The following is a 20,761-nucleotide window of genomic DNA, read 5'->3' on the forward strand; positions in this document are numbered from 1 at the left end:
TGGGGAGGTCCATAGAGAGAGTAAGTTCCCTGTTTTCATATCCTATAGATATGTACACTCTGAAGACACACACTCATACAATGATGGGCTCGATTTGGTAGCTAGATTTGGCATATTATTTTCAAGCATCCGCATTCTTCTCTGCAATATGATTGAGTATTCAAGCCCTTACTCATGTGACTTCAAGTGTTTTCCAGTGAGGAGAGCCCCTGGGTGGTAAATTAATGCAACAACGCTGACCTCGTGAAAGCTCCTTTGAGGTAGACTCCACACGGCCTGATGGTTGCACCTAAACTCTAGCTCACTTGAAGAAGCCTGTGATACACGGTTTTGTTCATGAATATGTGCAACCACTTCTGCAGGAATCTTGAAAGGGAATGATGGGCAAATGGAGTCGACACTTTGGATAAAAGCTGGTGAGTTGTTGTTCCCAGGAAAGCACACTTACTCTCCTGTGTTCACCTCTCTAGACCCGAATAGAACCAATCTTTTGTTTTCCAGTCTTATCAGTGAAGCATAGCTCATGGTCTAAAATTTCTTTGGCTACTTATCTGATTGAATATCATTTTATAAACTGGTTGACCAATAATTTGTTTTTAAAGATGGTCGTTCATATACTTCACTTTTTCTGTTACAAATCAAACATTTTAGATCTCAATCTTTTGTTGAATATGTTATAAATATGTTTTCCATATAGAAAATTATGATGTTGGTTTGATTTATAGCTTGTTAAAATATGCCTTGTGTATAGAATTTTGAATTTCTAGGTGTAAAATTGTTTTCATAGTTAAGGATTCTTGTCTTTTAGTAAGAAAAGCTTTTTATTGCATCAGTATTTTCTTATTTATTTACCTAGAGGTTTTTTTTAACATTGTCTCTGGGATTTGTTTTTTATTTTTTATGAAGTCAGAATCTAATTTATTTCCCTAATAGGGAGCAGACATCTTTTATCCCAAGGATTTGAAAAAACACCTTTACTGCTAACTAAATTCTCTTATATATGAGTATGTTGTTAACAATTTTATTATCTGTTTGACTTTCTACACACCAATATAATTCAGTTTCAACCACTAAAATGGTGTGGTTTATTTTGAGATTTTTTTTTCAGGTTTTGGTTTAAAAAAAATTTAATACATTTTTCTCAAATCTTCAGTACAAATTTGATAGCCAGTTCATGCCGGTACATTTTAAAAAATCCAACTGGAATTTTGATGAGGCTAACCTGACATTATCAACTAATGTTAGGAAATGAAAGGCTTGGACATCTTCATAGTATCAAAATTCCCTGCTGGGGAATACAGTCCGTCATGCTCTATGACTTTCAGAGTTTATTGTTTTCTTCATATAGTTCTTGACTATTTCTTTCTGGAATATTCTTAGGAACTTTTAATTTTGCTTGCTATTGTCAACGAGTCCCATATTTTCTTACGTCTTCTGGATGGTATGGATGAAAGTCATAGACTCATGAATGTTGGTGTGTGTGGAGAAGGGGGTTGATTCAGCTAGCTGCGTTTGGGGTGTTAGCAGGAGTTTCTTGAGCATGCAGCAGGAAGACAGTACAGTACCAGATTAGACACTTAAGCCATTTAGTGCAGGACACTCAGTTGGAGCTTCTGAGCCACAGAGCGTTCCAAGCAAAACCGGTTTGGGGAGTGTGACTTTTGAAGAGACCGTGTTTAATTGGTTTACTGTTTTAGTGGGTTGCTCTTTCTTTCTTTGTTTTGGAGTGTGGGTTTTGGAGAACATGGTTTCATTTGGGGCATGTGAACCCAGGTAGTAACTTTCTGGAATTTCACAGATTGCCTCTTTTAATTGACTAAAAGCGGTTACCTGAAGGACAGTAATTGTTTTGGTTACTTGGGTGGGGGTGTTTAAGACCATATAGATGGCTACAGATCCACTTTTTAAAAGTTAAAATTAAGACTTTCAAAGGTTACTCTTCTGTACTCTTAGGTACTTTTTTTTGTTTTTTTTTAATTAAGTTGGATCATTTGTGGAGATGAGTTAGGACTTATTAGGGAACATTTCCCTCTCAGTTGATGATGTCTCCTGTAGTGTGTATGCTGGGTATAGTCCAGTCTTTGGAGACTATGACCTTCCTGATCAAGAGGACAAGTGACATATCACAGAGGTCCCATAGACCCCTGGGTGTTGGTTGATCCTGGAGTCAAGGGTCAACATGTCAGCTATCCTTTTAGTGACTTATCAATATGGGTGTAAAGCCGCTAAGCTTCAGTAGTTAGAGACGCAGAGGGTTTTATCAGTTTGTACTTTTAACCTTTGTGTGATATTTAAATAAAGCTCCGTTTAAGAAAAATCTTGACTTTTTTTGTTGTTATTGTTGGACTGTCTACTCAAGTTGTTAAAAGCCTAACAAAGTTAGCAAAAACACAAGTAATTATCTTTATTGGGTATACATTTTTCTATTTTTAAGTCAGCTTTTGTAGATATTAGCATGAGTGGATCAATATAACCTTAGGAATTTTAATGACTTTTAATCATTAACCACATCTTATCTAAGTCTCATCCTCTATTAACATTGCATAACTCAGATTTTTTGTGACTTGGCTTTATACATTTTGGGGAGCTGTTTTTATTTTTAATTATTTAGAACAAAAATCTTATATAAAATTTATCTTTACTTAAAGCATTTTACCCCTTTCATCAAAATATTACCTTATCTGAATACCCTTCAACGTCCTCCTTGCCTACTTACTGTGTTTTAACTTTATTTTTTGTAAAGAAAAGCTGAATCTAAATTACATACATGGCACAGTGTAGCAAATTAAGATTGCCTGTACACATATTGTTAAATTTATGAGATACTGTATCTGATTTAAAGAAGTAACTCATAAAAAGAGAAAGTGGCTTATGGTGATGATAGGATTGCTAATAAAGGGAGCGGTGGTGCACCCCGTAGACACCTGGTGCCCCACATGTTCACTCTAAGAATAAGGAGGACAAATGTCTTCAGTATCTAAAACTGCAATCATGGAGTAATATTTAAAGGCCCCTGGCATCTCATAAATCCAGAGACTATGCCAGTTACGTTCTGTGTGATATGGAGAATGATCTGTGACAGTCCTATTTTGGTTTTGAATGAATTTGTTAACTAGATAGCTGCCCTAGTTACTGTTGTATTGCTGTGATGAGACACCATGACCAAGGCAGCTTATAGAAGAAAGCACCGAATTGGGGGCTTGCTTACAGTGTCAGAGGGTGAGTCCATGACCGTCATGGCAGGGAGCGTGGCAGCAGGCAGGCAGGCATGGCATTAGAGCAGTAGCCTAGAGCTTATATTTGATCCATAAGCACATAGCAGAATGAGAGAGAGGGGCTGGGCCTAGAGGTGGGCTTTGGAAACTTGAGGCCTGCCCCCAGTGACACACCTTCTCCAACAAAGTCACACCTCCTGATCCTTCCCAAAACAGTTCTACCAACTAGGGACCATACATTCAAATAAATAAGCCTATGGGGACTATTCCCATTCAAACTACCACAACAGCAAGCTAAAGGAAAAGACTGAATAGCGTGTGAGAGATATACAGATAGTAAAACACTGTCAAACTGGGTGCTCAAAATGTGGAGCAGAAATCAACTGGGGAATCCCCATTGAGTCGCTTAGCTGGAGTTTTCAATAGAGTCCTGGTGGAATAGAGTGTTTTTTAGGGTAAGGCTCTTAAGTACAAATAACAGAAGACAGTAACATCATCAAATTGGAGGCTAACAGACTTCTAGCAGAACTGACTGGGGATGCCCCACTAAGGCAGTAAGCTGGTGTTCCTGATATGGTCCCAGACAGAGCAGAGTGTCCCCTATGGGGAGGCTGCCAAGTAAATGAATGAATAGTAATAGGGATAAAAAGATAAGAATGCATGAGCAATTTAAGGGCCAAACACAATATTTATTATATTAGTAAATTATAATTTGCTGTTTAAACTCACTAAAAAGTCACCTCCCTCCACAAACATGGCTCCCAACCCCCATTCCAGACTCAAACATGTTTGTCTCAAAGTGTCCTCCAAGAGTATATACATAAAAGATAGATTGCTCCCCCTAATACATTAACAAAGCAAAATAAAACAGAAAAAAGCAACAAAATTAAAACATCATGACTTGAAAACAATTTAAAAGGGGCTGGGGAGATGGCTTAGTGGTTAACTCCTGGCCAAAAAAGTCTGAAAACTGGAGACCATGTAAATGCCAGGTGGGAGTGATGGTCTGCCTGTAATTCCATTCACAGAAGGCAGAGATGGGATCCCCAGAGCAAGCTGGCAAGCAACACTAGCCATACCAGCAAACTCTGGTTTGACTGAGAGACCTGCCCCATTGAAGAAGATAGACAGTGAACAGGATGATTCCCAGCATCAGCCTCAGGCCTCCACTGTTGGGATTTGAATTAAGATTATGTGAGCATATAATGAATTTGTGACACAGGTGTGGGATCATCTGATGTTGATAATTCTCAGGAAAGGTATTTGGAATGTCCCCAAAATGTAAGAAGGAGCACAGAATGCCTGCAGCCTTCTTCAGTTTCTAGAGAGCGGTTAGGGTAAATGATGCTATCACAGCTCAGACGTTTGTTGAAGACAAATAACGTTGTGCTTTATATAACCTTGACCATGCTGGGCTGTGAAGCAGGCTTCTCTGCCTAACTGTAAGCTCCTAAGTCTGTTGTCGAAGGAGCTGTAATAGAAAAATGAGCCTTGTCCGTGTTAATTACACCCAAGTGCTTGGCTGTCTTGGGTCCCCTGCCTGTCCCATTCCAGCTCCTCTGGCATTAATCAGGAGAGGCAACTTGATCAACCTCTCCCACGCCATATTCACACCTACCCAAGTGCTAGCGCACACACACACACCATGAAAAAAATAAAAACCTGAAAGATAAGCCATTTCCAACAAAGATTATCATTGTTCATCTCGTAATATGAAAATACATTTAAAAAATGAAAGGTTCAACCGTAAAATACTCATCCATTAGAAAAAAAAAAAAAAAACCTTCAATCACAACTCCAGCTAACTGCCTCCGGTTCCTCGGTTGGTTTCTAGAAGATGTGGCAAGCATCCACTTTAATAATGTTATCTCTGTTGTTGCTATTTGTTCTAAGTCTCATGGGGAACGCTTTGAACTCTCAGTTGGAAACCCCAGCTGGCTGCCTTAGTGGACCTTTCCCAGTCGGTTTCTGTTAGATAGTTTGAGCACCCACTTTGATGGTGTTTTACTGTTTATCTGTGTCTCATTATTTATTCTTTTCCTTTCGTTTGCTCCATACTTGATATATTCACTCATCCAAAAACAAAAGTATGACTATTGCAAACCATTCTCCAGACCACGCAAAAACAGTTGATGTTATATTCTGCCTCTTTTTTAAAAGACAAGATTTATTATTTTATGTGTATGAATGTTTTGCCTGCATGTATGCATATGTACCACATGCATGCTTAGTATCCATGGAGGCCTGGGATGAGGACACAGAAGCTTCCAGTCTGAGGAAACAGGATCAGCTGAGGAACTGGTGAGGTGAAGAAACTGTGGCTTGTTCTGCTTCTCTGATCTTCCAGCATTCACCCAAATACCTGGCTCCAGGTTTGATTTTATTAGTAAGTACCTTTAAGATTCATGCTACATCTGGCGCCCAACGTTGTGTGTTACGAATTCATGAAAAAGCTGCTTGCCTGTGGCCTTGCGGGCCCCAGCTCAGACCCAAGCTACACTCAGCCAGTTGTGGTGGCACACTGGTTGGATTGACTGAAGAAGGCAGAGGTAGGAGGATCCCGAGTTTGAGGCCAACCTAGGAGAAGCTTCGGCCGGGGCCGAGCCACAAACAGTGGTGGGACCATGGAGGCAGTGGCTGCTGCTCCGAGTTGCTGGCTCCTTCTCATCGTGTTGGTGACTGCCGTGATGCTGCTACCTGGGACAAAGGGTTTACCGCTGCTTGTTCAGAGAATTGCCAGGACCATCGTGTTACAAGAAAGCATCGGCAAAGGTCAGTTTGAAAAAGTTTGGCAAGACAAATGGTGGGGAAAAATTGCTGTGAAAATATTCTCTTCTAGGGAAGAACATTCGTGGTTCCAAGAGACAGACATTTATGAGACTGTGATTGCTCCAAACCACAAAGGAGACACCAAAAAAAAAAAAAAAAAAAAAATCTAAAGGGAACCATGACCACCCCTAACAGCGACTTTGGAATCTTCAAAAGGATGTCAGGATCCCACAATGATGATTCCACTTGGACTATGGTAAAACTATTAAACTGACTAACACCACAGAAAGATGGACTTTGGACTACAAACTGTTCAGGACAATTTCGAGATTGCTAGCTGAGATGATCCAGCCTGACAGACTACTTGAACAAGGACTTGAAACAAGCCCTGCACTTTCTCATTTTGCAGCGACTGGACAAATGATACAGGACTTGACAAGTAACTCAAAAATTTTCTTTTCAAGATTCCCTAAAGATGTCTTTGCCCCCAGAAAGCAGGAAGTAATTTTAAGCATCAACACCCATATTCCTAAGAGGTGGGGTGGGTGTTTTTCGGTCGTTTAATGAGTTATGGATATTGTCATTGTTTACAATGGTTGGTTACAAGTTGTTAATTGTTAATGGTCAGGAAAAAGGCTGAACAAGGAGATTAGATTCAGAGGTTTTGTTTAAAAAAAAAAAGAAAAAAGATAAAGAAATGATAGGATAAATTGGTAGATCACTGAATCTACACTAAAGCGAAAAAGGGGGAGATACCAAAATGACAAAAGGTAGACTACTGAATGTATTATGAAAAGAAAAAAGAGAGAATATGGATATGATAAGATAAAAAGGGAGATTATGGAACCTACTTTTAAAAAGGAACTAGTTTTAAATAGGATAAGTAATGAAATTTTTTGTCTGAGTTTATCAAATGTTACTGAACTGGACATTGTTAATATATATATAATGGAGTTTTTTGTCTGAATCTGTCAAATGTTAATGGACTAGACATCATTGATGTAATCTTGACTGTGTATATTGTATATACCTATTGGATATAATTTTTCTTGTATTATTTATAAGCTTTTTTAAATTTTAGACAAAAAAAGGGAAATATGGTGGTATTGTGTTCCCCAAAATATTGTGCACGCTGACAAACTTATCCGGGGTCAGAGAACAGGACAGCCACAATATTAAACATAGAGGATAGGCAGTGGTAGCACACCCCTTTAATCCTAGCATTTCAGAGGCAGAAATCCCTCTGGATCTCTGTGAGTTCAAGGCCACACTGGAAACAGCCAGGCATGGTGACTCATGCCTTTAATCCCAGAAAGTGAGCCTTTAATCCCAGGGAGTGAGGCAGAAAGCAGAAAGGTATATAAGGCGTGAGGACCAGAAACTAGAAGCTTTTAGCTGGTTAAGCTTCAGGCTTTCGAGCAGCCATTCAGCTGAGATCCATTGGGAGGAGGACACAGAGGCTTCCAGTCTGAGGAAACAAGATCAGCTGAGGAACTGGCGAGGTGAGGAAGCTGTGGCTTGTTCTGCTTCTCTGATCTTCCAGCATTCACCCAAATACCTGGCTCCAGGTTTGATTTTATTAATAAGTACCTTTAAGATTCATGCTACAGAGGCCAAAAGAGGGCAACCACTGAGCTTCCTCTCCAACCCCTCTGCCTCCTTATTGAACCTATTTTATAGTTATTCATTTCACTTTTTTTATTTTATGAACACTTACAGTGATCGCCTTACTGTTCTCTCCAACTTAAAACATGTTATTGCCTTCGTCAGCGTCTTGAGGACTCCCTTCTTTCTCCATGGCTGCAGGGCAGGTGTGTTTCCTGGCTTATTCCAGCTTCTGCCTTGCTTTGGTTCCTTCCTACATCTTTCCTATATCTTCAAAGTCAGTAGCATAGCATCCTGCTTCGATTGTTCATGTGGTCTTCTGGTTCTATTGCCAAACATCTCCCACTCTCCTTCTAAAAAGCATCCTGGTCCTTGGAGGGGAACCACTTAGGTTGGTCAGAATAATCTCCGCACCTCAAGCACTTAGCTCACTCACAACTGTGAGGTTCTTCTTGTCACACAAGGTAACATTCATTCAGGTTGTGGGGAGCTGGCATGTGGATACCTTTGAGGATCATGTTTTCAGCCTATCACAATGTCCACAATGTATCTCCCCATGTCCCTCCCCCTTCTCTGTGGCACCAAGTACCTACAGCACAGCAAGCCTTGGGCTATGTGCGTGTGACTCCTGAACTACTGTGATGGTTGCAAACTTTACTACTCAAATAAGTGCCCCAATGTTAAGTCAGATCGTATCACAGTCGGTGATTGTGAAGCAACTGACTTCAGTGAAGACTCAAACTCATTCACTCTTTACACAGCTGCCACCTTAAAAGAAGTGGCCTCCGAGGGGATAGTTACTGAATGAATGTAAGCAAAATGCAGATGCCACAAAAAGAATTAGGAAAAATAAGAGTACAGTGGGAGCTAGAGAGATGACTCAGAGGTAAAGAGCACTGGCTGCTCTTGTAGAAGACCTGGGTTCAATCCCCAGCAACCAAACGGCAGCTCACGACTGTCTGTAACTCCAGCTCCAGGAGATAAGGCATAGTCTTCTGGCCTCTGTGGGCACTAGGCATGTACATGCTGTGCAGACACACATACAGTCAAAATATTCATACTCCTAAAATAAAGATAAATCTTTTTTTTTTTCTCGAAAAGAAATTTCACTGTGGTAAAGCTATTGGTTTGACCTCTACAGAAACTATGAACACAGTCACTATGATTAACCTTCATTGTTACTTAGGAAATTGGTGGGCACAACTTTGGGTATGTCTGTGAGAGCATTTCCAGAAAGGATTCAATGAGGGGCAAGATCCACCCTGATCTTGGGCAGTGTTGTAGAATATTATTTTAAGGTGTGTTACTTTTGTTTATGTTGCATTTGTTTAACTCTGTGAAACTGTGTTACTGTGCCTGTCTAAAACACCTGATGGTCTAATAAAGAACTGAACAGCCAATAGCAAAGCAGGAGAAAGGATAGGCAGGGCTGGCAGGCAGAGAGAAGATACAGAAGAAGAAATCTGGGAGGAGAGAGGAAGCAGCCAGAGAAGGAGGAGGACTCCAGGGGCCAGCCACCCATCTACACAGCAAGTCACGGAGTAAGAATAAGATTTACAGAAGTAAGAGAATGGGAAAAGCCCAGAGGCAAAAGGTAGATAGGACAATTAAAGTTAAGGAAAGCTGGCGAGAAACAAGCCAAGCTAAGGCCGGGCATTCATAATTAAGAATAAGCCTCCGAGTGATTTACTTGGGAGCTGGGTGGTGGGCCCCCCAAAGAGTAAAAAAACAACCAACAGCAGGGCAGTTCTATCCAGCAGGCTGGGAGGCTCTGGCCTCCTCTTGTGTGGTAGGTACAGCCCTGTAAGTTTCCTCCTGTGTTCGCTATGTTTCCATATCATTTAGACCACATACTTGGCAGGAGTCTTCCTGAGGCAGCAAAATGATTCTCCAAGTCAATGACTTAGTTTTTAAATTCACTTTAAAGTAGTCGAAATAAACCATGTGATAGTTGAGTTTTTTGTTTTTGTTTTTAAAGGCAGTTCAACTAATAACACACCACCGTGTAACAGTGTAACAGTAACAGCAGGAATTAGGCAAAAAACTACAACAAAGGAGTGAAGAACTGGCAGAAGGGCTTGTTGCTAAATAAGTTAAAATATCCCCAGGCGAGGGCAGCTTGTGTGGAGGCTGAGAGCCCAAGCTGGAGCCAGGCTGCTGGGGTTCCTTACTCTGTGTCGCCTCCAGCGGGTTGCTTAACCTGTTTCTAAGTAAAAGTTTCAAAATGAAAATTTCGAGAGAGAAATCACTTTAAAAGAAAAAGGAATGCATTTAATTGAAATTGTGTGCGCATGCTTTGATCTCTGGCACGGACCTGGAAGCTCCTTCACCTAGGAAGCGCAAAGCGCTTGTCACTGCGGCCTCCCACCCCCACCCCCCCCCCCCCACCCCCCCCCCTCCGCGGCCCAGCTCAGCTCGCTGCAATCTTAAATTCCTACTGTAGTAGTGAATCCAGTATCACCTGGTCTCTGAAGTGGGGAGAGGAGAAGGAGCCAGGACAGAGCAGAAAGTGAACTTTCTACTTGTTTAGCATTTGGAGCAAGGTTAGCTTCTGAAGTTTAGCAGGCCTTTATCACTTTAAAAACAAAAGCAGGAAGTTGAAAGCGAACCCCGAAAGAAAAGTGGGAAGGGATGGAGCTGGAGGGCCGTTCTCCCTATGCGGGTGCTGCTGGAAAAGCTGAAGATTAAAACATATACAATATTATTGTTTTCATGTCTTCCCAAAGCAGCATATTGAGCTGTTTTCGTTTCTGGAAGAAGGGTGCACGCCCTAGAGGGGGCGGGATAGGAGGTGGGACGGCACAGCCCCTCCCCGTTGGCCCCTGCTGCGTTTAGCTGAGACACTGTTGCTCTCCCAGGAGTGAAGCCCAGTGCTGGCGGAGGATCGCCCTGAGCAGGTACCTTCCCAAGAGGACTCACCTCCTGGCCCTCAGACGCACCTCTTGATATATGTATTTGTGTGCCATGGCCCGGGTCTTCAATGTGGCCTGAAGTGTGTTCACTCTCTCTTGTCATTCTTTCTCTAGGACAAGTGAGGCTGACCCAGTCAGTGAAGCACCATGACCAAGAAAAGGGTTGCCATAATTGGATCGGGAGCAAGCGGGCTCACCTGTATCAAGTGCTGCCTGGAAGAAGGCTTGGAACCTGTCTGCTTTGAAAGGTCTGATGACATCGGAGGCCTGTGGAGGTTCCAGGTAAATCTCCAGAGCCCCTCGGGCTGAAGGACTCCTTTCAACTCCTGTAATGCCACTCCTGTATTATCCCATATATGGAATAAGGAAGAGCAAGACGTGACTGAATTCTGCCCTGGCAGATGTCACCTCAGATTTTAGGCCTGTTCCTTTCTCTAGGCTGGTTGCAACGTGCAACACAAATGTCACTTATTTTCCCTTTCCTGTTGCCACAAAAACGGCACATGGACCTAGGGTTTTGTTTGCTTGCGTGTTTCTCAACTTGTGCTTTTCAAAAAGGGGAAACAATCTGGGAAGCGGAGAAGTAGCAAACATTAGAAGCTCCCGGCTTGTTCCTGGTCCGTGACAATAGATAATGAGCCAAGTGGCCTCTTGCAATTCTTTCAATCTTTTCTATTACAAGCAATTCCTGGAATGGGGCTGGAGAGATGGTATAGCAGGTAAGAGCACTTGCTCTGAACCCATTTGACAGCTTACAAGCTCCAGGGGACCTGACACCCTCTTCTGACCTCCTCAGACACCAGGTGTGAACATAGTACACACACATGCAAGTAGGCAAAACACTCACACATATAAAATAAAAAGAATTTTTTTTTTTTTAATCCTGGGGCTGGGGAGACGGCTTTTCTAGAAAATGCTAAGGGCTTACTGCTGGAAGACCTGAGTTCCATCCCAGCACTCACGAGGAAAGGAGGGGAGGAGAGAAGGAAGGAGGGAGGAAGGGAGGAAGGAAAGAAAAGAAAAGAAAGAAGCCTAGTGAAGCCGCATGGCCTTGTAATCCCAACTATGGGGGCTCAGAGATAGGATTCGTGAGACTTGGGGGCTACCCAGCAAGCCAGGCTCCAGGCTCAGTAAAATGCAGTCTCAAATACATAAGGTGAGGAGCAATGAAGGAGATTACCCAGCATTGATCTTTGACCTCTACATGTACCTTGAGTGCATGCACACTCCAACAGAGAGAGAGAGACAGACAGACAGACAGACATGTACACATGCACAGCACACACATTCCTTCTCACTTGAGGTAATCCTGACAATCCTCGTCCTTAACTACAATATAAAAATAAGATTTCTCAGGACAACCAGGGCCGTAGAGAGAAACCCTGTCTCGAAAACAACAACAACAAAATGCCATTTGCTTTTAACTTTTCCTTCCCTTGAGAAGAGAAGGTCAAATTCCTTGGCCTTTGCCCCAGCCACTAGCCTTTCCTTTAGTTCTCTAGGTTTCATCTGAACCCTGTGCATATACAACTGGGCAAGTTGTTAATACGAGTTAAAGTAGCAGCCGGACACAGTGCTGGACACCTTTGATCCCAGCACTCGGGAGGCAGAGGCAGGTGGATTGCTCTGAGTTGGAGGCCAGCCTGGTCTACACAGTGAGTTCAAGACTAGCCAGGGCTGTGTAGCGAGACCCTGTCTCAAACAAAGAAAGAAAACTTTCTTCTGGAGTGAGAGTTGGGCTTAGGAAGGGACTGTCAACCACCTTCGCTATTCCAGACTGGCACACCCTGAGCTTGCATCCTCAACTCATGTTCTGAGTAGTGTTGAAGTGTTGTCAGGAGTGTGTTTCATTTTCCATAAAATCTAACAACGCCAGCCACCTCCTTAGAAGTAGCTGCATGCCACTCTGCAGTTTGGACAGAAGTGCAGCGCTGCATCGTGGCTCTGGACAGACAGACATCCACTCTGGCATTGGTCCTTATTCAGAGGGAGAAAGGATCCCCTTAGGAGACCCCCATTCCTTTATCAGTCTTGGGCATGGGCCGAAAAGCTTCTTTATTAGGAATGCAGTCAGAACATAGGTTAAGGTTGAGAACACAGTTTTAGCTTCAAAGCCTTTGTCTCTCATCTAGAAGGAGTGTGACTTTGGGGAAAACACGTAACTTCTCCATGTCTGCTGTTTCTACAAGAAAGAGCTCACATGGTGCCTACTTTATAAAGTTACCGTGGGCAGAAAGTGACTGAGTAAGTGTATCGGTCACTTCTGACAGTGCTGAGTGCACGGTGCGGCATGCCAGGTATTATTCAGGAGGCCTGGACTGGGACCTGCACGCTCAATGTCTCTGCTAAGCATCAGAGCCAGGTTTAGTAATTCCCACACGAGCATGAAACTAACACATGAAGGGAGGAAGTTGGGAGAGTACCCAACATCGCGCCAGAATATCAGGTTTGTAATTTTTATTGCTAAAGTGGCTTGAAATGATTGTCTGCTAAAGATCTAATAACATTTATTTTCTGATTGCCCTCTTGGCAGAATTTCACCATCCTATAAAAATCAGTCAGCTGTGTTTTGTCATAATGCCCTGGCTTCTTTCAAAACAGCCATGTCTTCACAGCTCAGCATTACATTCTAGAGGCACTCAGGATGCCTACCATGTATTAGCTTCCCAATATACTTAGATTTAAATCAGGGCCTGAGGCAGGAGTAATGGCCCACAGCCTTTATCCCAGCACTCAGGAGGCAGAGGCAGGCAGATTTCTATGAGTTAAGATAATAAATAGGGGCTGGAGAGATGGCTCAGAGGTGAAGAGCACTGACTGCTCTTCCAGAGGTCCTGAGTTCAATTCCCAGCACCCACATGGTGGCTTACAACCATCTGTAATGAGATCTGGCGCCCTCTTCTGTGTACATGATAAATAAATATTTTTTTAAGAAGATAATAAATAAATAAATAAATAGACTTTAAAATTCTAGCTGGGGCATTTAAAATACAGTGGCCCATGCCTTTGATCCCAGCACTCGAGAGGCAAGGGTAGTCATATCTCTGTGAGTTCAAGGCCAGCCTGGTATATATAGGGAGATCCAGGACAGCCAGAGATACATAGTAAGACCCTGTCTCAAAAACAAAACAAACAAACAAACAAACAAACTAATTAACTAACTAAAGAGTCTCCGAGGAACATACTGTACAGGGGTCTGCTCAGGATGTTCCAGGAGCCGGGAACCTTCATTCTCACACTTGTCCATCACATAGTTGTGGAAGCTGAGATATTGGAACACTCACGGCTTACTAGACGTTTCAGATACTTATAGTGGTTTCCCGAGAATTTATCTATTGAAATCTCTTTGTCACCATCCTGCTTATTAATTGGAGTCTTGCTGTCCTTCCCTTGACACTACCAGCTTAAAGAACTTGATCAATTAACTGTGGATGTCTTATATGGACTTGATCCCAGTCCTTCGGGGCTCTTCCATTGGCTCCAAGTATCCAGTTAAGAACAGCGGAGTTCCCTTTCTAGTGATGAGTCCTTGGGATTTGGATATCCTCTTTCCTTCTCAGATGCCACTATTTATATTTTCCTCTTCCTCCTTGCTTCACCAATCACATAAATATATTTACAGATGCCGCATGCGTGCAGAGGCCAGTAGAGGGCATCAAATTTTTTTGGAACTGGAGTACGATGGTTGTGGGCTCCCATGTGAGCGATGGGAACTGAACCTGGGTCCTCTGCAAGAGCAGCAGGTGCTCTTAAGTGCTGGTCCACTTGCAGCCTCACACCTGGATTGATATGTGGTACAATGTTTTCCCGAGGGTGCTGAAATGTCTGTGAAAATTCCCACGACTTAGCTCCTGAGCTGGGCAGTTCTCACTCGGGACTCACGTGTTGTAATTAGAGGTCAGCCGAGACTGACCCTTCACATGGTTAGAACTACAGTGGGAATGGCTAGGTTAGTGGGAGCTGGCTGGATAATTCTCAGCCTCAGATACTCTCTTCACGGGCCTCGGTTGGGCTTCTGACAATACAGTGGTCTCAGGGTAGCTTCTATGGACGTCTAAGAGTTTGGCTCCCACCAGAGTGAGCTTTCTAAGTGTCTCAGCATGTCACTGCAAGACTACTGAGGATTTGGCTGTGGAAGGTACTCAGTGCCATGTGAAGTGTATGCTGCTGCTTAGAAGAAAGTTCTAAAGACACTCGGTGTCAAGAGCAAAGATATGACTACAAGGAAGACAGATATTGGGAGATGCGGAAGTGTGCATGCGTGTGTGTGTGTGTGTGTGTGTATTGGTTGGTTGAAATACGTTCCACTCTGATAACTTTTTAAATGCTCCTTGGCTACTTACAAACCTTGAGGTCGATTTTCAAGTTGCCATAAATCCTTCTTGTTTGCCGCAGGAGAACCGCGAAGAAGGCAGGGCCAGTATTTACAAGTCCGTGATCATCAACACCTCTAAGGAAATGATGTGCTTCAGTGACTACCCCATCCCAGACCATTACCCCAACTTCATGCACAACTCCCAGGTCCTGGAGTACTTCAGGATGTATGCTAAAGAATTTGACCTTCTCAAATACATCCAATTCAAGGTAAGACATTTTCGTGCGCTTCCTGTTTGAAATTGTTCACCAGGTCAATGAATAATGAAGTTTCTTTTGCCTGTGTTATCTGTCAAGACTAGCTTGAAATAGACATATATTTATTCTGTTCAAAGACACCTTGGATTATGGTCCTCACTCTACTACAGATTAACTTGTACCCTTGGACAAATGCCTTTGATTTCTAAAAAGTCCTTCTTTATAAAACAACATGATTATCACCCCGGATTATTCCTGGTTCCTTCTTTCTATGAAGTTTTCTTTCATGTTTCTATAATTTGTAATCATGGCCATAAAATAACATGTATTTATGACATCCGGGAAAAGCCCAAACCGTCTCCTGACTATTCTGCTAAATCTTGCCCAAGGTAACAACTTCCAAAGCCCAGCACTTGCAGCCCGTGGGTTGTCCTTTGTTTAAGAGAGACACTTCTTGAATAAGCTTGGCTCTGTGGCAAGCAGTAAAAATGCAGAGACAAGCCGGGCGGTGGTGGCGCACGCCTTTAATCCCAGCACTCGGGAGGCAGAGGCAGGCGGATCTCTGTGAGTTCGAGGCCAGCCTGGTCTACAGAGCGAGATCCAGGAAAGGCGCAAAGCTGCACAGAGAAACCCTGTCTCAAAAAACCAAAAAAAAAAAAAAAATGCAGAGACAAAAAAAGCCAGAGAAAAATTGTACTATGTACGGAACTAATAAAAGTGAAGAGGCACAACAAAAGAGGCCCCTGCTGAGGGCAGCTCCCTGTGGCTGCCCAGAGGAGGGTGTCCAGCCCACCAGGACGTGACACACAGGCTTCAGCGGAGTCTGTTTTAGGACAGATTATATCTGGGCTGAGACTTGAGGGGCGAATAGGAATCTGCCGAGAGAAGATCCGAGCAGAAGCACTGACCTGCGTAAATGCTCGTGACAGAGAGAGCTTGGTGTGGTTCAAGACGGTGGGGCTGAGTGGGATCTCTTCCAGTCCACCGAGACATTACGGCCAAGGCTCCAGAAGCACATCAGGGAACATTCTTGTTATGCTGTGCAGAGCAACCCTTATGTATTTGTTTGTTTATTTCACAAAGCTGAAAAGTATGCCACCAATAACCCCATCTCACCGCCTCTTTAGAATTGCTATAGAAGGCAGAGAAAGACTCCATGACAAACAATGAGGGCCAGTGGGGCGGTGTTCTAGTCCCAGTGGAAAGGGGAACCTGTAGCTGAGTCCTATGTTTAAGGCCAGCCACTGCAGACAGGACTGGGCTAAGCAGACATAGCGGTGGGAATATCAAGGGATGGAGGAGGAACAGGTCATTAGTTCATATGTCACTCATGCTTGGGAGAAACCCCTACTTTTATTCAGGCACTACAGAGTCTTAGGGCACAGACAAAGAGACCTAGCAATGTGTTTGTTCTCGGAGCAGAGGACAGTGCATTCCATTGCCTACCCAATTTTGTAGCCCACCCTGTTGACATCCATGGACGATGTGAACCAAATATCCCATCAGAGGCCCTGTAAGTGATAGTACCTGTGACAGCCCTTTATGTGCGTACCATTCTGCAAGGAGCTGTGTTAGGGAAGACACAGACTCTGTAAGCTGTGACTACAGTTCTCTGTCACGTTTTTAGACCACAGTGTGCACCGTGAGGAAGCAACCTGACTTCTCTACTTCAGGTCAATGGGAGGTGGTCACTGAGTGTGGAGGGAAAAAGCAGGTGGATGTCTTCGATGGAGTCCTGGTTTGCACAGGCCATCACACGGACGCTCACCTACCCCTGGAAAGCTTTCCTGGTGAGTAACCCACCGTGATGGGAGACGCGGCAGCCATGACTGTAGTCTGACCCCCTGAGGAATGGGAAGGGTGGGGTCTGAGTGATTCTTAAAAATGAGGTCTTCCCCTAATTAAATGCATTCCCCTGAAGATGTCAGGGGGATGTGTATTGCTGCCATTTTGGAAGTGGAGAGGATGACAGTTTGGAAGACTGGAGGAAAAGTAGAGGTCTAGCTATGATCATGAGACACAAATGTCATTTTTTTTTTTTTTTTTTTTTTGGTCAGTGAATGACTGCATGTGCAATGGTAGCCCCATACTATTGTAACTGAGCTGAAAAGTTCCTGTTGTTTTTGTAAGGGCTTAGCCTTCGTGACACCGGAGCACAGAGTGCTGTCTGCAGGGGTGTGCTGTAGACCAGTCTACTGCACTGTCATTGTTTAACACTGTAGCAGGCAGGCCTGTTAAATACCTAACACTGGACAATGGGTAACTCACTGTTGTGTATGTTCTACACTATACCTTGTGTAATTCTTCCATGTATTTAAAAAGTACGCCATAGACTCGTGGGCCATGTTATACCAGCAACAGCCTCACACACTCATGTTTACTGTGTCTTTCTATTGACATGTGCCATCCATGTGTGTATAGTACCTACGCAGTGACAAGATCTATTTTCAACATGCTTCTAGAGTGATTCTATTCCTGCCAAATCACACATGACTGTATTTAAAACTCATGGTGACTGTTCTCCTCACAACCTAAAGAAATTCTAGAGTTCTTGATTAGCACTAGTTGGAATTAGAGATTTTTCCATCAATTGAAGAAGAAGGAGAAAAAAAACCAGAAATATTGAGTTTCTAAGAATGAAGTGAAAGCTTAAAGCATTTCATTTCATGTTTCTGGCCTGAACTTTTACCTTTCAAAATGTATTCTACATATGCCCTATACACACATAAAACTGTGAGGATGAGGGCTGGAGAGGTGGTTCAGAGGTGAAGGGCTCTGGCTGTTCTTCCAGAGGTCCTGAGTTCAATTCCCAGCAACCACATGGTGGCTCACAACCACCTGTAATGAGATCTGGTGCCCTCTTCTGGCCTGCAGGTGTACATGCAGGCAGAACACCATACGTAATAAATAAATACATCTTATTTAAAATATTTTTTTAAATGTGGGGATGAAAAATAAAGGAGAATGGAGGTTTTCTGAGGCTGTCTGGACTTGTGTATGCAGATTCAAAATGCAAATTATTTATGACAGGGAAATCACAAAGGCAACGAGAGAAAAAAGAAGCAAACGTTTAGAAAGATAAGAGAGTTGCTTAATAAAGGGAGAATATGGAAAATATAAGTTTAAACTTTAAACACCACAAAACAAAACAAAACAAAACACGTGGTTTGAAAAATAATATCCTTCATACAAACCATCCCCCAATAACTATTTTCCCTTCTCTTCTAGGCATTGAAAAGTTCAAAGGAAAGTACTTTCACAGCCGAGACTATAAGAACCCAATAGAATTCACTGGGAAAAGAGTCATTGTAATTGGCATTGGGAATTCTGGAGGGGATCTGGCTGTGGAGATCAGCCACACAGCCAAGCAGGTTTGCATCCATAATTGGTTTACTTTGCTTCACTCTGACCAAGGAAGTAGACCCAGCAAAGAAAAGAGAGACCTACACATGGCCCACCTGGGCCTGCAGCAAACACGTGGGGCTTGTTCACTGCCCAAGTTGCAGCTTTAGGGTTGATGCTGAATACACAACCTATAAATCAAAATTTTCAAATGGACCGATGAATTTCAATATATCACGGAAGTTTGACATAATGCTCTTTAAAGACTTATTTTTATTATAGTGTGTATATGTGTGTGCCTGTGTGTGTGTGTGTGTGTGTGTGTGTGTGTGTGTGTGTGTGTGTGTGTGTACATATGTAACTACAGAGGCATCAGATTCTCCTGAAGCCCATGTGACTCTGAGCCACCTGACCTGGGTGCTGGGTACTGAACTTGGGTCCTCTGCAAGAGCAGCAAGTGATCTTAGTCACTGAGCCATTTTTCCAGCATAGGATAATGTTTTTTTGTGAAGTGAAAATATCCCTTTCTTGTCCATGTAATTATTCCCTGATAATTATAGAATTAACTCATGGAGTGACATAGGAAATCACCTTCATGGTTAGACATGGAAACAGCACTGAACAGAGGTATTGCTAGGGTAAAGTTACTGTGTAAATATCGCTGAACAAAACTGTAGCATTAAGGATTTTTCTTAAAATAATTTGAACATATTTGTACAGAAACAGAATAATCACAATTACTGAGAAACAGGTAGGCATTTACCTATTGCCAATAAAGTAGTGACTCAATGAAGATACAAGATTATATTGAGTAAATAATGTCCTTACATAGTCCTTTTAAAGTAAGATTTATAAATTAGTTGCTTATTGTAAACAGGTAGCGATGGAAAACCAGAGTTAAAGTGTAACCGTCACTAACATTTATTGAGTGCTCCCTGTAAATCACACCATTTACACAAACACCATTCTCACAATTACGTTGGGTACATATATTACTGTCACTGTTTAGTAAATGACAAACCTTTTACTTAAGCCCCTGAGCATTGACCGTACTCTTCCAAAGTTGTATAGCTGATACACAAAAGCATCTGGTTCCTGGGACTGTGCGTGCACTTTCACCCGTGACATGCAGAAGCATTTCACATGTAAGCCCTTGGGTTTCCACTGGTGAGGATGTACGTGTGGAGGAAAGGATCGCTCCTTTGCAGACAGGCAGCTCACTGCTTGAGAGCTTAAACCAAAGACCTGGAAGCAAAGCACATTTCTTACAGCTCTCGAAACCACCTCCAGAGGGAGATGTGGAATAGAAAAAGTAATAACTTGCTGGTAATTGAACATCATCAGGCTTTAGTCAGTTTTGAACGTGGACTTTGGCAGTAGGGGACACTGGAAGACTGTTTCCTGTAGGTCCACTAGCAGTCTCCATTGTTTTCATCAGTCAGTGAAACCATTTCCTTATACAGGCTCAGGAGTTAGACACTAGGAAAAAGTCAACTTTGCACTTTCTAGCTGGATGACCTCAGGCTTACTCCTTCCATCCATAAAATGGGGGCTGACAGTGGCTTCCTCAAGAGTTTACTGTGTTGGTTAAATTAAAATGTAAAGGGCCTGTCACAGTGGCTTACTTACGGGTCACAGGTATCAGTAAGGAGTGATGCTGATATGCTGGGAGACTAAGGGTGCCCAGGTTATACCTCCTGCTCTGCAGAAACACACTCGGAGAGTCAGAGGCCAAGAGCTTATAAATTTGTGAGGTAGAGATTGGCCATCTCTCTAACAGGGTTGTTGATGATAAATGATATAATATAAATGATACAAATGATAAACAAGGTTTTTATAACACTGCAAATAATGTCAGTGGCAAAATGACTAAGGGTTTTGGATTAAATGATCTGCAGTTACTTTCAGTTTTAGTATTCCATAGTTTTTTTAAAAAATTGCTTTACAGTTGTTTGCTTTGTGTGGGGTAGGGGGAACACACAGGTGCCCATGCATACGTGGAGGTCAGAGGACACCAACAGGAGTTGGCTCTCCCCTTCCACCGTTTAGGTCCTAGGGATGGAACTTAGGTTGCCAAGCTTGGCAGCAGGTGAGTTACCTATTAGCCATGTCTCCAGCCCTGAATCTATATTTTTTAAGGCATTCTATAGGTGGTAAGTGCTAGGAAAGCTCAGAAGGAGGAGAGAAAATGACCACTTCGAAAGGTCAGTGGTGTCCTCATGGAGGTAGGAGATTTGATCTGAGACTCAAAAGTGCGTCGATGTGGGAGGATTTATGTCCATGGTTCTCAATGTGTGGGTCACGACCTTTTCACAGGGGTTGCCTAAGACCATCAGAAAACACAGA

At 42.8% G+C, this 20,761-nt stretch overlaps 1 protein-coding gene across 4 annotated transcripts in view; it reads left to right on the forward strand.

Moving 5' to 3' along the window:
* Fmo5 (flavin containing dimethylaniline monoxygenase 5) overlaps positions 1-20,761 on the forward strand; it is a 45,230-nt gene that overhangs the window by 6,965 nt on the left and 17,504 nt on the right. For 2 of the 4 annotated variants that reach the window (XM_052730015.1, XM_052730016.1), the window contains exons 2-5: positions 10,616-10,783; positions 14,897-15,085; positions 16,701-16,863; positions 18,302-18,444. In XM_052730015.1, the coding sequence (XP_052585975.1) occupies positions 10,649-10,783; positions 14,897-15,085; positions 16,701-16,863; positions 18,302-18,444 (630 nt within the window). In that variant the 5' untranslated portion in view covers positions 10,616-10,648. Of the gene's footprint in view, positions 1-10,078; positions 10,487-10,615; positions 10,784-14,896; positions 15,086-16,700; positions 16,864-18,301; positions 18,445-20,761 lie in introns of those variants that run through there. The other 2 variants (XM_052730017.1, XM_052730014.1) reach the window with 2 other exon arrangements.

This window comes from Peromyscus californicus, unplaced genomic scaffold, assembly GCF_007827085.1.
Source record: "Peromyscus californicus insignis strain IS unplaced genomic scaffold, ASM782708v3 Scaffold_9__1_contigs__length_137607984, whole genome shotgun sequence".
Taxonomy (NCBI): Eukaryota; Metazoa; Chordata; class Mammalia; order Rodentia; family Cricetidae; genus Peromyscus; species Peromyscus californicus.